This window comes from Euleptes europaea, chromosome 1 (assembly GCF_029931775.1).
Source record: "Euleptes europaea isolate rEulEur1 chromosome 1, rEulEur1.hap1, whole genome shotgun sequence".
NCBI classification, from domain to species: domain Eukaryota; kingdom Metazoa; phylum Chordata; class Lepidosauria; order Squamata; family Sphaerodactylidae; genus Euleptes; species Euleptes europaea.
Genome location: NC_079312.1, coordinates 35,241,347 through 35,254,901, shown reverse-complemented (window position 1 = coordinate 35,254,901; position 13,555 = coordinate 35,241,347). Strand labels below are relative to the sequence as shown.

Genomic DNA, 13,555 nt, shown 5'->3' with positions numbered 1-13,555 from the left:
ATTTATATTATTCAAGATAGGATACAGCATAATTCAGCTACATGAACACATGGAAATTACATGCGTCATGACTTACTGTGAGCTAGAGATTCAGATAATTTACTCTCTGTTGCCAATGTATAACTCTTCTGTCAGGAAAAAATTATACAGATACAGCTCTGGTACATTTCTGTAAATGAAAGTAATGGTGCCTTCACTTTATTATTTATTGAAGTATTTATATGCCACCTTTCCTGCCAAGCTGCTCAAGTTGGCTTACAAAAAAACCCAAAAGGCTACACAAATTTCCCTCCTTCAAGATAATTCCCTCATAGAATTAACTGCCAAAAGTCTACCTAAAATAACAGTCTTACATTTCTTATGGAAAGTGGACAGCATAGGGGCACGTCACACTTCAGGGAGGGCACTACATAAAGCTGAGCCACCACCAAAAAAAGTGGTTATTTGAATGTTCAAAGGGAGGGTTGTACCAGGAAGAGTCCTTGAGTACAAAAGCACCCCCAGCCAAACCCCCCCCCCTTCCGTACTTAGCCACATGGCCTGATTGGGATTTCCTGCTCCGTAGCTTCTGTCTCCTTTGTTCGACTTCCAAAGAGGGAGGGTCAACCCGACCCAGTCCATAATATCTCTTCCCTTGGCCCCACCCCTCATCGTACGTCAGGCCTGATGATGCCCAGCACTTGGCTCATTCTTGCGACCGCAGCCAAAATTCGCCCCGCCCCTCACTTCTTCGAAGGTGGACTGGGGCGGTTGTCCTGGAAGGATCTGAGGTAGCAAAATAGTACACCCCAGGAAAAGACAGTCTTTCAAGTAAGTTGGCCTAGATTGTTTAGGTATTTAAATATCCAAACCAACATCTTGAATTGGTTACCCATAAACATATTGGTAGCCACTACAGCTTTTCCAAGACACAAGTGATATGCTCTAACCAGTATAATTATCTGATTCTTCAAGGGCACACATTGCAATGCAGTAGTCTAGCCTCAAGGTTATAGAAGCATGGATCAACATGACGACAGAGCTCAGGAAGAGAGATAATTTCTATGCCAAATGCAGCCGATAGAGTGCAGTCTTTCCCTCTGCAGTTACCTGACCTTCTGACAAAAGTGTGATATCTAATAATACCCCCACATTTTTTATAGAGGGGGTAAAATTCAATGCCCCCCATCCAAAGTGGATAGGACAATCCCTGCCAAAGTCTACAACTTACTGACCACCATCACCTCCATCTTGTTTGCAATCAAAAGTATTTTGTTCTCCCTCACCTTCTTTACCACAGCCTCCAGGCCATGATCTCTATGGAGATCTCCAGCATGGAGATCACTGCCTCTACAGCATTATTCAAAGAAATAAGGAAGCTTAGTGTTATCAGAATACCAATGACATCTAGCTCTGAAACACTGCATGATTTCTTTCAAAGGTCTCACATGTAAGTTAAACAGCATAGGCAAAAGGATCAAACTCTTCAGATTCCCAATAGGGTATATCAAATGCTCCTAGTTCCTCATCATTCACCCCGATTTTGTGGGTATGAGAAGACAAAAAAGACTGAAACCACTTTACACCTTGCCTCTCAATCCTGCTGTCTTCTCAAGATGCTCCAGTAATATGTAGTGGTCCATGGTGTCAAACTCTACAGAAAGATCTTACAAACAAAAAACGATACATTCCCCTTGTCCAGCTGTATTCAGAGACCATCCACCATGGCTCATTCAGTAACTCAGCCATGACTTTCTCAGTTACCGTATTTTTCGCTCCATAGGACGCACCTTTCCATAAGACGCACCTAGTTTTTAGAGGAGTTAAACAAGAAAAAATCTTGTTTTCCTCCTCTAAAAACTTTTCTTATGGAGGGAATGCCGGCTGGGCGCATGCATGTTGGGACGGCGCGAGCCGGCGTTCCCTGCCCCGACGGCCAGCTGGGAGGCGGGCAGGGCCGCACAGAACGAGCCGGCGCACACGCCCAGCTGGCTTTGTGCGGCCCCGCCCGCCTCCCAGCTGGCCGTCGGGGCAGGGAAAGCCGGCTCGCGCCGTCCCGACGAGCACGCGCCCAGCCGGCATTCACTCCATAAGACGCACGGACATTTCCCCTCACTTTTGGGGAGGAAAAAAGTGCGTCTTATGGAGCGAAAAATACTGTATGTTTCCCAATGTACATTTGACGAAGGCTAATCTTTGGCCATGAGCTCTTCATCAAGAGAGGGGCTTATTGAGAAAAGGATGAATAATCACTTTATGGTCTTGGTAGTGGCGAGTTAATAATGAAAACAATGGAATGCTCACTTTGTCTCTGTAAGATTTAATTAATCCAGTAGGACAACAGTCCAGTCTACACATTATTGGCTTCACACTCCCTAGGATCCTATCACCATTGTTCAAGGGGACCAAACCAAAGCTATCACTGCCATACTGACAAGATGGTGCCTCCGACACCTCTACTACCAGATTTGCCTCCAAAGTGGGAGACTCAATCTGTGAAATTTTATCAGCAAAGAAAAGGCAAAATCATTACAGTTTATGACAAGATTCCTATGAGATTAATTCCTAGGAGTCTGTAAATTCTGAATTATCCTAAACCATCGCACTGATGCAGTTTAGCTGATACAATCATAGTAGGGGGGGAGGTATTCTTCACCACTATCACCCCTCTTCAAATAGGCTCTATGGTGTGGTTTGTTAGTATGACTTTTCTGCCACTGATGCTCTAGTCATTGACCAACCCTCTTCACATCTCCATCACCCTGGTAAATCAGGGATCTGGGCTTCTACTCAAGGGTAACAGTCTAGGAGTGACTCTATCTATTGCCTCTGAGAGCTGGGCATCCAAGACCCCAACTAAGGTATCAGTAGAGTAATCGTGGAGGATCTCAAAATTCCCAGGAGCTTCCTGTAAGCCAACTTGATACATTAGTTTCTGGAGCCACTGTTCTCATCAACCCTCTGCCTTTGCAGGAGGTGGGGTACTATGACCAACTGGGTTTGGTTACATAATTTTCTAACCATGACAAGGGCAAAACATTCCACTCCATTATCAGACCACCACTTCCCTGCCTAATGCAGAAGGCTAAATCTAACATATGACCTTTCTCATGTGTGAGGCCCATTACAAGAGCCAGCGTGGAGTAGTGGTTAAGAGCAGTGGATTCTAATCTGGAGAACTGGGTCCAATTCCCCACTCCTCCACATGAAGCCTGTTAAGTGACCTTGGGGAAGTTCTCTCAGAACATTCTCAGCCCATGTTGAGGCAGGCAATGGCAAACCACTTCCAAACATCTCTTGCCTTGAAAACCCTACAGGGTGACCATTAGTCACCTGTGACTTAACAGCACTTTCCACAAGGCCCATTATAATCTGAGATACACTTAAGGTTCCAACACAATGTGCATAAATCAATGCCTGCAATCATCTGCATCAGGAATCTGCAAAAAGAGAAAGACTCCCAGAAAATCACCATATCCATACCCATTTGGCCCTTCAGGTCTGATGAGTGATATATTTACATCGGCCAGGGTAATGAGTGATATATTTACATTGTCAGCTTCATCAAGCTAGGTCTCAGTCACATACAACTGGTCAGCTCCCCCAAATCATATATCAGGGACTGCTTATTTTTTACAGACCCAGCAAGAATCATCCTCAAGATCAAAGTGCCTTGGAATGGTTAAGAGATTAAACCAGTGTGTCCTCTCATGTTGCCCCAATTGTCTCCAAAAACTACCACCTCTCCGATGACCGTACCTCCCTAACATCTCAGTACAGTTGGGCTCTGTATCATAGATCATCACAGATATGGACCATAATCAATTAATAATCAAATCCTCAAGCCCGTATCTCTCTATCCCACCCCTCAACCTTCACTGCAGAAAAAGTCCCAAAACGTAAATAATAATAGCTACAAATTATAGGCTACTCTGGCAATAAACGTCATAGGTGCACAGACTGAACTTTTTCTAGTATTTTGTACATCTGATTTCCCACAAAACAACTGGACTGTAGAGCACAGGACAGAGAGTCTTTAAACAGGAGGTGTAGTTGGAAGTATCTTGTTGTTAATCATATTTCCTGGCAGTGTTTTGTTGAGATCTTATTGCAGTGTTCCAAAGAGAATGAGGATTGTTCCTTTTCATAGATGGACTGAGGCGGGTTCTGATTGCTTCAGCTCATTTGTATACAATTGATGCAGTAGCAGAACAGAGCACACCAGCTGATCTTTTTTTTTTACATTTTCTGTTTTACTGGCCAATAAGCACACACAATAAGTAACAAGCATTTAAAGCTGTACAAACCAGCCCTGGTTTTGTAATGCCTTTGATTTAATAGAATGTATTGATTGTATCTGAAATTCTCTGCAATTATTAAAATTGAGCTTCTTTTGCTGACTTCTACAATAATTGGATATGTATAAGTTGATTCACATTAAAGTTAGATTTCATTTGAGAGCCAGCGTGGTGTAATGGTTAAGAGCAGTGGTTTGGAGCAGTGGACTCTAATCTGGAGAAGCAGGTTAGATTCCCCACTCCTCCACATGAGCAGCGGACGCTAATCTGGTGAACCAGGTTGGTTTCCCCACTCCTCCACATGAAGCCAGCTGGGTGATCTTAGGCTAGTCACAGTTTATTCTGAACTCTCTCAGCCTCACCTACCTCACGGGGTGTCTTTTGTGGGGGTGGGAAAGGAAGGTTACTGTACTGTACTGTTTGATTCTTCTTTAAGTGGTAGAGAAAGTCGTCATATTAAAAAAAACAAAAAACGAATATGCACTTAATTGTTTGTCTAGATTTCCTTTACAGATATTTGCTGCTGCCCATGATGTTGTGGTTTAGCATCACCATAGAATCATAGAATCACCAGATCGAATACATGCTGTTATTGCTTTTGTTTTAAAGGTCTATAACTGAGCCCTGAACTCTTTATTTCCATACAGGGCTGGTTCAGTCCTGGCCAGGTATTTGTGCTCGATGAGTATTGTGCACGGAACGGAGTCAGAGGCTGTCACCGGCATCTCTGCTACCTCAGTGATTTGCTTGAGCGGGCAGAAAATGGAGCAATGATTGACCCCACCTTGCTTCACTACAGTTTTGCCTTTTGCGCTTCACACGTTCATGGCAACAGGTAAGGGGACGACTCTCCAGCCCCAAGGGGAGCATTCCTTTCCAAAACAGAGATTTCTACGCAATAGACCCCAAACCTTTTGGCACACAGCGTGTTTGATGGCAGAATTGGTTTGTTTCTTTGTTTTCTTACTTGTCTCAATGAAAACAGCAACAACAAAACCAAGAAGAGAATCCAAATATATGAATTTTAATGTTGTTCACATAAGATAATTGCTTGACACAGTTTAGGAAGATCATGGGGTATTGCAAGGCTGCAGAACACTATCTTTCTATGATTTTCCCTATAAATACTGGCCTCCCTACCCCCCCTCTATTTTATCTTGGGACTTGTTAAGCTGTTCGCCCAGCTGCAGCCGGATACTTGTTTTTTGGTGCCTTTGGGCAATATTCCCTTTCTATTAGATTGTACTGGGCTATTTTAACTGTCATTTTAGTATTTTTATTCTCTTTTTATCATATGTGGTATTCTGTGAGCCGAGAGGGTGGGGTAGAAATGTAACAACAACAACAACAACAACAACAACAATAATAATCTTTATCCGATGGGATACACCACTGTATTTCCCATGTGTCATCTTTAATTTCCATGATAGGGAGTAACACTAGGTTTTATGTTGTGATTAGTAAGACTGAAAGCATTAACCAATGAAGATGAGAAAGTGTTTCATTATTATAGATTAAACGTGGGTTTTTTTTAAAAAAAAAAACAACATCCATCATTGTACAAAAACTGTTAACTGTTGATGGCTTTATTACAAATCATCTGACTCATACGATTCAGACATTGTATTTCAGACGCATGTTCAAACCATATAGTGAGATACTGAAAAAATATAATATAGTATGCTAAGAAATTTGATATTCATACTGTGTATGTATTGAATGAGATAAAGCACAGGTGAATTAAACCCAGTCCCTTAACCTCTTATATCAGCATGACGGGAAGCAGGGAAAATAGCTTCCTGTGAGCTTTTTATACTGTAGTAATAGTGTTTTATACTACAGCAGCTGAAATCAGGAATCTAACTTCTCCCTGCTACTTAAAGCTTCTGTGTCAGTTGGCTGTGTGAGCACAGGATACAGAACTGTATCATGTGTACCTAGGGTTGCCAACCTCCAGGTGGTGGCTGGAGAACTCCCGCTATTACAACTGATCCCCTGGCAATAGAAATCACTTCCCCTGGAGAAAATGGCTGCTTTGGCAATTGGATTCTATGGCGTTGAAGTCCCTCCCCTCTCCAAACCCCACCCTCCTCAGACTCGACCCCCCCCCCAAATCTCCAGGTATTTCCCAACCTGGAGCTGGCAACCCTATCTGTATCCAAGTAGTGGATGTACAGGCATGACTGATTTGTTGTGCAATGACTTTGCCTTGCCCAGAAGCACCAGTTTAGCCCAATACAACAGGTCGTACTGTATAAAGCAAGTGGTGGAAGTGAGTTGAATTTTTAAAAATCCTGTCACCACCTGACAGCCATAATAGCTACACAGCAGTTTCTAGGTCACTCTGGTCTTTTAGGATAAAGGAGATTTTACAGCTGCAAGTTTCCTTTCTCTGTAAACTGCGATGGTATTTGTTGCACTGATGTTTTTCTTTTTGGAAGTTGCATTCTATACAGTGAGATGTCACACTCTGTTCTGCATATGCTACTGAATAACAGAGTGTTATAAAATAATGAAGTGTTTTTGTAAGCTTTCTTGGTAAACATCATCATGAATTATTATACACATTGCCTGTATTTTACATTATAAGGCTGTCATTCAAACTTCAGTTGCTTTGATGCATCTTGTCAGGGTAAGGTTCCTTATTTCGTTTTGTTTCTTACTTTCCTTTGCTTCTTTTGTTGGCATGACCTATTGTTATTACTGCTGTTATTTTTTGCTTTCAGCTTTGTTTCGTTTTGTTTCTTTTGTTATGATTTTATCTGTCCTTTCATTTTTTCTTTTTTTTTTCTGCTGTTCTTACCTTTTTCATTTAAACCATCCCTATCATATCCCAAAGTCAAAAAATGGAAGAGATTCTTGGTGGCTTACTGCCAGTTGCAAACAATCCCCCAGCTACTGAAGTAGAGCCAAAAAAGGATTCCAAAAAGGAGTCCAAAAAGAGGAAAGATAGTAAATCCCAGCCACCTCCAGAGCCGAAAAGGTAAGAAATAGCAGCATTCGTGATTATATTGTTTCACACTGAGGTTTATAATAGTGGTTTTGGTCTTTTCATAATTTGTAAGAACCAAAAGTCCAGGAAAATTCACAGGCAGGCTGAATTCTTCCAGAGCAAAGTAGGAATCATGAAGTGTGATCCTCAGATTTCATTCATCTTCACAAGACATGAGTGTTTGTTTTCATAAATGCTTTAGGACAGGGGTGGGGAACCTTTTTCCTGCCAAGGGCCATTCGCACATTAATAACATCTTTCGGGGGCCACACCAGGTGTAGATCTCCCGGTGGGGGGGGGAGAGGCTAGGGTTGCCAGGTCTCCAGCCACCACCTGGAGGTTGGCAACCCCAGGGGAGGCCAGCCAGAGAAGGCCTGCAGGGCGCCCCCCTCCCCTCTCCCAGGTGGGAGGGCAGCCAGCGGTGGGCCCCAGAAAACGAGGCGCCAGGGGGGCGCAGCCCACAGTCGATTGGCAAGGGAGGAAGGAAAACAGAGAAAGAGGACAAGGGAGGGAGGGAGAAAGAAATGGAGAGAGGGGGAGAAAGAAAGAAACGGACGGAGGGAAAGAAAAAAAAGGACGGAGGTAGACAAAGGAAGAGACAGAAAAGAGGGAGGAAAAGAGGGAGAGAAAGGAGAAAGTGTGACAGAAAAAGAGGAAGAAAAGAGAGAAAAGCCTCCCACACACACACACACACACACCCGCGCATGCCGGCCTGCGCGACTGGGCCCCAGCCACCCCCACCTCCCCCGCTCACACACACACACACCCGGCGGCGCACAGAGCACCAAGCAACCAGGCCCCAGTCTCCATGCACTCCCCCCCAGAGTCCATAAAAGCCCCCCCCAGCCAAATCGGCTCCCGCATGCATGCTCTGCCGCCGGGAGCCACCGGCCTCTTCCCGCCCCCCACTGCTCAACAGTCAACAGGCAGCGAGAGGGGCTTACAATGTGCCACAGCGTTCCTGCACGCCACAGCTGTAGGGGGCAGCCTTGGGGGAAGCGTCCCTCCCCCTCCCCTCTCGCCGACCAACAACCGACAGTCGGTGAGAGGAGGTCCGAAGGGCGCTACAAGGGCGCTGTAAGCCGTGGCCCCAGGAACACCCTCAGGGAGGGCCACCCTGCGCCCCGCCTCCACGGCAGGGTTCCCGGAGCTCCCGAGGGCCACAAAAAATGACCTTGGGGGCCGCATACGGCCCCCGGGCCTGAGGTTCCCCACCCCTGCTTTAGGAGATGAATTCTCGCTAACGTATCCTATTCTTAGAATCCTTTCTGTAGTGCATGTCAGGAGGGAGGCAGGGTCAAGAGCAATCCGAAGTCAAAGCCAGGTTACCTGCAGAGTTTGGTCTCAAGTAGTAAATGTAGTCCAAGAGAATAGTCAGTGTCCAATCCAGGGTCATAAGCACACAGGGTTCAGAAACAGGTAGCAATGCATGATCCAAGAGAATAGTCAAGAGTCCAGTCCAGGGTCATAGGCATACAGAGCTCGGAAACAGGTATAATTGCCGTTAGCACAGGGTGGTAGCACAAGTTCCCACACTGGCCTGAATGCAAGAGCTTGCTGAAATAGGCCAAGTGAACCAGCTGTTGCTTGTTCCTCTGACTCAGCATTCCCTGCTGGCTGCAGCTCATTAGCCTCATTATTGTCAGCAGGGAGTGTCCTTCTCTGGGCCTGTAGTCTAGCACTCCTTCTATGCTCATGTAAGAGCGCTCTGACCCTTTGGTGCCTCTGCTGCAGTGGCTTTGGGCTCTCTGGTAACTCTGCCTGTGGCTGGCCCTCTGACACAGGTGAGTCCCCTGCTCTGGGCGGTTGTAGGCATGGAGGGAGCTCATCTGTCTGTGACTGCTCAGCCTACTGCTGCTCCTCCTTTCCACTGCCTGCTAAGGTCCTCCTCATCTGAGGAAGCCTCAGCAGGCTGCCCTAAGACAGTGCAATTAAATTAAACAAAAGCTGAAATAGCTCCGGGAATGCTCCTTAAACTGGGGTAGTTAAGGCCCCGTTCAAGCTGTGTGAGTTATTATTGGGTTGCCAGCCTGTGGCGACCAACAGGAGACTGCACGGGGAAGAAACTTACATTTTCAGCATCATGATGGTGCCATGAAGGCTCTTCCTCTGCTACCTGGAAGTTACATCGTCACATGAGGGAAGCAGCCTAGCATTCATCTCCAAACTCTATAGTGTAGCCATAGAGTTTTGATCACGTGCTAGAGCATCACCTGATGCGATGATGTCACCCCATTTCCCTTTTTCCCCCATCACCCAGCTGAGTGATGGCTGGCAGAGCCAGGGGGCTGGGGGGCAAGAGGTCTCCCACCAAAGAGGAGATGTGGTCTCCATAGTTAAGATTAATTGTTCATAATTGAAAATTGTATAATCTTTTGGGAAAAAGCAAATGGTTATTTATATATTAATGGAACCTATTACCATATTGTGTCCATGTGTGCTTATACATACACTTACACTAGCCTTTCTGTACTTTAAAAAAAATATTCTTCTACCACCCAAAGTCTGAAAGTGATCCTAGGTTCAATCCTCTACCATCACTAACTAAAGGATCCAAGCTGATAATAGAGCAGGAAAAGACCTCTGATAGTATTATTCAAAGGCCAGTGGTGATCAGGATGACAAAAATATGCTAGATGAACTGTTGCAATATAAAACGCAAGAAATTTTTTCTTCATCACTAGCTCAGCACATGGCAGGGTAAAATTTGTAGGAATATTGTTGGTCAAGGTACAGCAGTCATTAGCTCCTTCAGGCTGGGTGCAAGCTTTAAGGCCTGAAATGTCCCGTCTTTTAAAGAGGGTCTTTAGTCTTCAGTCTACAGGATTGTAATAATAACCATAGTAATCCTAAACCATGGATAAAGAAATGGTATGAATGTTCTTTTTAAAAGTTCTACTCCATTCTCACAGAAGGTTTTCACTAACATTCATGTGTCTAAGGATGGAAAACAATAAATAACTTACTACAGAGGGGCCCTGTTTAATCAGCAGGACTGTTTGCAGATTGTGGGATGACATCTTTCTACTTGTTGTTCGGGGGGGGGGGGAATACCATCAAAAGTCCTACCTGTCTTCATTTCTGTGTTTGCCTTCCAAATTTACCTCCTTACCCCATTTTTTATTTTTATTTCATGAGAGTGCATGTGTCATGTTAGAACTGCACTTTAATCCCTGCGCTCCAAGAAAGGAATTTGAAAAGCAAGGGAAGAAATCCCACACCCGCAACGACTGGTCGTTGCGCTTGCTGTGAAATGAGGTTGGCTGTCAGTCAGAATATGCCACTCCAGTAATGAAGGTCGAAGAGAAAGAATTCTGGGTGGCTATCAATCTCCCGTGTAAGCGATAGACAGTGATGGAGCTGAGGTGGATTGTCTGTTTGTATTGTGTTTGTGTAAGGTCAGACAGTGAGACAACAGTAGCTCGCAGTCAGTGAGAAAGTGGAGAGAGAATGTGATTCAGATGGTGCAGGACAGCCTGAAGGTCAGGACTGACAGAATGACAGGCCATCAGAGGAAAGAAACTAACTAGATGTGGTCCAGGATCCTGCTTCACAAATACAATCTGGTTATCTGATCAGTGTCATTGCAGGGCAGGAACAAAATGGCTGCTGCTAGAAATACACCTCTAGCTCTGCTATGACCTCTGCGCCATATCATGTGAAATGTCCACCAAGCAATAAGAGAGTTTTGCATTTTATATTTTCTGATTTTTTTAAGAAGTTTGTTGAGCTGGTAAGGAATATGTTCTCTTCCTTCTTGACTCACCATACTGGTTTTCTTCCTCAAATATAAAAGATGCAATATGTATATATTTTAGATATATCACTGTTACTGGTGCTGTTTATGAAATTCCCAAAAAACTCTAGGCAAATGTGTCTAATTAAAATCCATATAATTAATGGACTTGAATTAAAAAATTAAAAAGAAATCACAGAAAAAGAGGTCCCAATGTCAACCGTTCCCAATCCCAACATGTGCCTGAAAGAGGCACAGGGTATAGCGGCCCGGACGGCTTTACAGTTTGTGGGACTGACCTCGGCCACGGTGGCCGAGATCGCGAAACGATTAACCCCGGAGTTTGGGTCGGACGCAGCTGCTCTGGCAGTCCAGGTTCAACCGTTGTTGGACCAAAATTCCTCTGAGCTCCTTCTGCTTCTGGAGCAAGAGGCCCTCCCAATTGTCACAACGGCGCTCGCCGTTAAGCTCGAGGCAGACCAAGCACTCGCCAATCGGAAGCAAGCCGAAAAACAGGTGCGAGCCGCGGATGCGGCTGCAGCTCAGGCGCTGGCTGATCTGGACAAGGCCGAGGAGCTGCGTTTGGCTAAAGCGGCCGCCGCTTGAAGCAGCGCGACAACGGCAGCGGATGACCGCCTCTAGGACAACCAGTTTTGCCACCCCCAGGGCAACTGCCAGCGCTACCCCCAGCGCCCCCTCTTATGCAGTGGAAGCAACCACGGTTAAGGGTGACTTATGATGGCTCTGTTGATGCTTTGCACTGTTTTCTACACCAAGTGGACAGTTACATGAGGGAGCAGGGACAGCACTTCCCCACTGAAGACAGCCGGGTACGTTTCTTCGCCTCTCTATTGAACAGAAAAGCTGCCGACTGGATGGTTCTCCAGTTCGACACTCGGGCCCGATCCATACGCTCACTCAACAATTTTATGCGAGCGTTGCGACGACGTTTTGAGGACCCCTTCCTGGGAGAGAAGGCCAAAGCAGCCCTCCTGCAACTTCGACAAGGCTCTACACCTGTGCAAGAATTCGCAGACGAATTCCAAAGACTAGCCAGTAAAATAGTATATTGGACTGAGGCTACCCGAATACATTATTTCCGGGAAGCCTTACACCCAGGCATATTGAACTGGGCTTATATGCAACGAGACCCAGACACTCTGGAGGAATGGATTTTACTAGCTGAAGAAGTAGAAAGCCGCCAATTCATTTCGTTGGAGGGGGGCCACCAAAAAAACCCATCTAAGGCTGCAGCTCCTACTCCGCGGAGACCGGCTCAACCCCCCCCCCCCAGACCATGAGTCTCGATTTCAAAGGGGAGCCTGTCTCGTTTGCGGGACCATAGGCCACTTTGCTGCCGCCTGCCCACTCTGGATCGGTCGATTCCCTCTCGACCTGACGGGCCGCCCCGGAGTCAGGGGCAGACTCAGCGAAGAGGCACCGCAGCCACCCGTAGTGCTGCACCGGGACGGCGCCGTCAGTGCTTCACGTCGGAGATGCACCCAGCGGACCTGCACCAATGGACCCATCGGGGTCCCGGATTACAAGTGCCCCGAGAGGGGACAGCTCACCATCTTCGGATGAGGACAGAAGCTGGGACCCCCCCAGCTTTAAATATTGAGTCTCCTTTGGATCTGTCAAAAAACGAGCAGGGTCTGCGGTGAGTGGAGCGACACTGCGGACCCTTGCAGCTGTTCCTGCAAAACCCAAGGCTCCTGTAATGGTGAGTGAGATCGAAGATACTGTGTATGTGGACGTAGTGTTACAACACTATAAAAAAGGCCCCCAATTACATGTCAAAGCACTAATAGATTCCGGGTGTGCCCGCACCCTGATCAATGAAACCACTTTCAGAGCGCTCAAAGTCAAGTCAGAGACTCTGTCAGCTCCCATTCAATTTGCCCAAATGGATGGCAGTGATTTCAAGGGTGGGCCAGTAGATCGTCGCACTCGCGGGGTAGCAATGGGCATTGGCCACCATTGGGAGCAAATAAACTTCACCATCGCCCCTATCAGATACGACGTGGTATTGGGAATAAACTGGCTCAAAGGACACAGCCCATATATTGACTGGGGAGCCGGGACTATAAAGTTCTCTGGTCCTAATTGCGACCAACACCGTCACAAGGTGGCTGTTATAACTCCATCAGCCTCGGCTTTAGTCTCTGACACCCCCTCTTCCTCCCCTCTGCCTGCTGAATATCAGGACTTTGCAGACGTTTTTGATGTACAGGAATGTGATGTACTACCCCCCCACCGCAAGACGGACTGTGCTATTGAGGTGGTGGGGGATGGGAAACTACCTAAGAGTAAGATTTACCCTATGAGCGCTTCCAAACGTACAGTGCTACGTGAGTTCTTGGATAAGAACTTGGCTCGAGGTTTCATCCAACCATCTACCGCCCCTTCTTCGGCCCCCGCTTTCTTTGTGCGCAAGAAAACGGGTGACTTGCGGTTATGTATCGACTTTCGGAAACTCAATGCGGTTACCCAGTCCAATGCCTACCCCATTCCTCTGATCTCGGATCTCTTGGGGCAACTAAAAGAGGG

At 46.1% G+C, this 13,555-nt stretch overlaps 1 protein-coding gene across 18 annotated transcripts in view; it reads left to right on the top strand.

The window, feature by feature from the left end:
* Positions 1-13,555, top strand: part of CADPS (calcium dependent secretion activator) — a 460,327-nt gene that overhangs the window by 282,967 nt on the left and 163,805 nt on the right. For 11 of the 18 annotated variants that reach the window (XM_056867190.1, XM_056867189.1, XM_056867196.1 and 8 more), the window contains exons 13-14: positions 4,925-5,112; positions 7,117-7,260. In XM_056867190.1, the coding sequence (XP_056723168.1) occupies positions 4,925-5,112; positions 7,117-7,260 (332 nt within the window). The remainder of the gene's footprint in view (positions 1-4,924; positions 5,113-7,116; positions 7,261-13,555) is intronic. The other 7 variants (XM_056867199.1, XM_056867198.1, XM_056867197.1 and 4 more) reach the window with 1 other exon arrangement.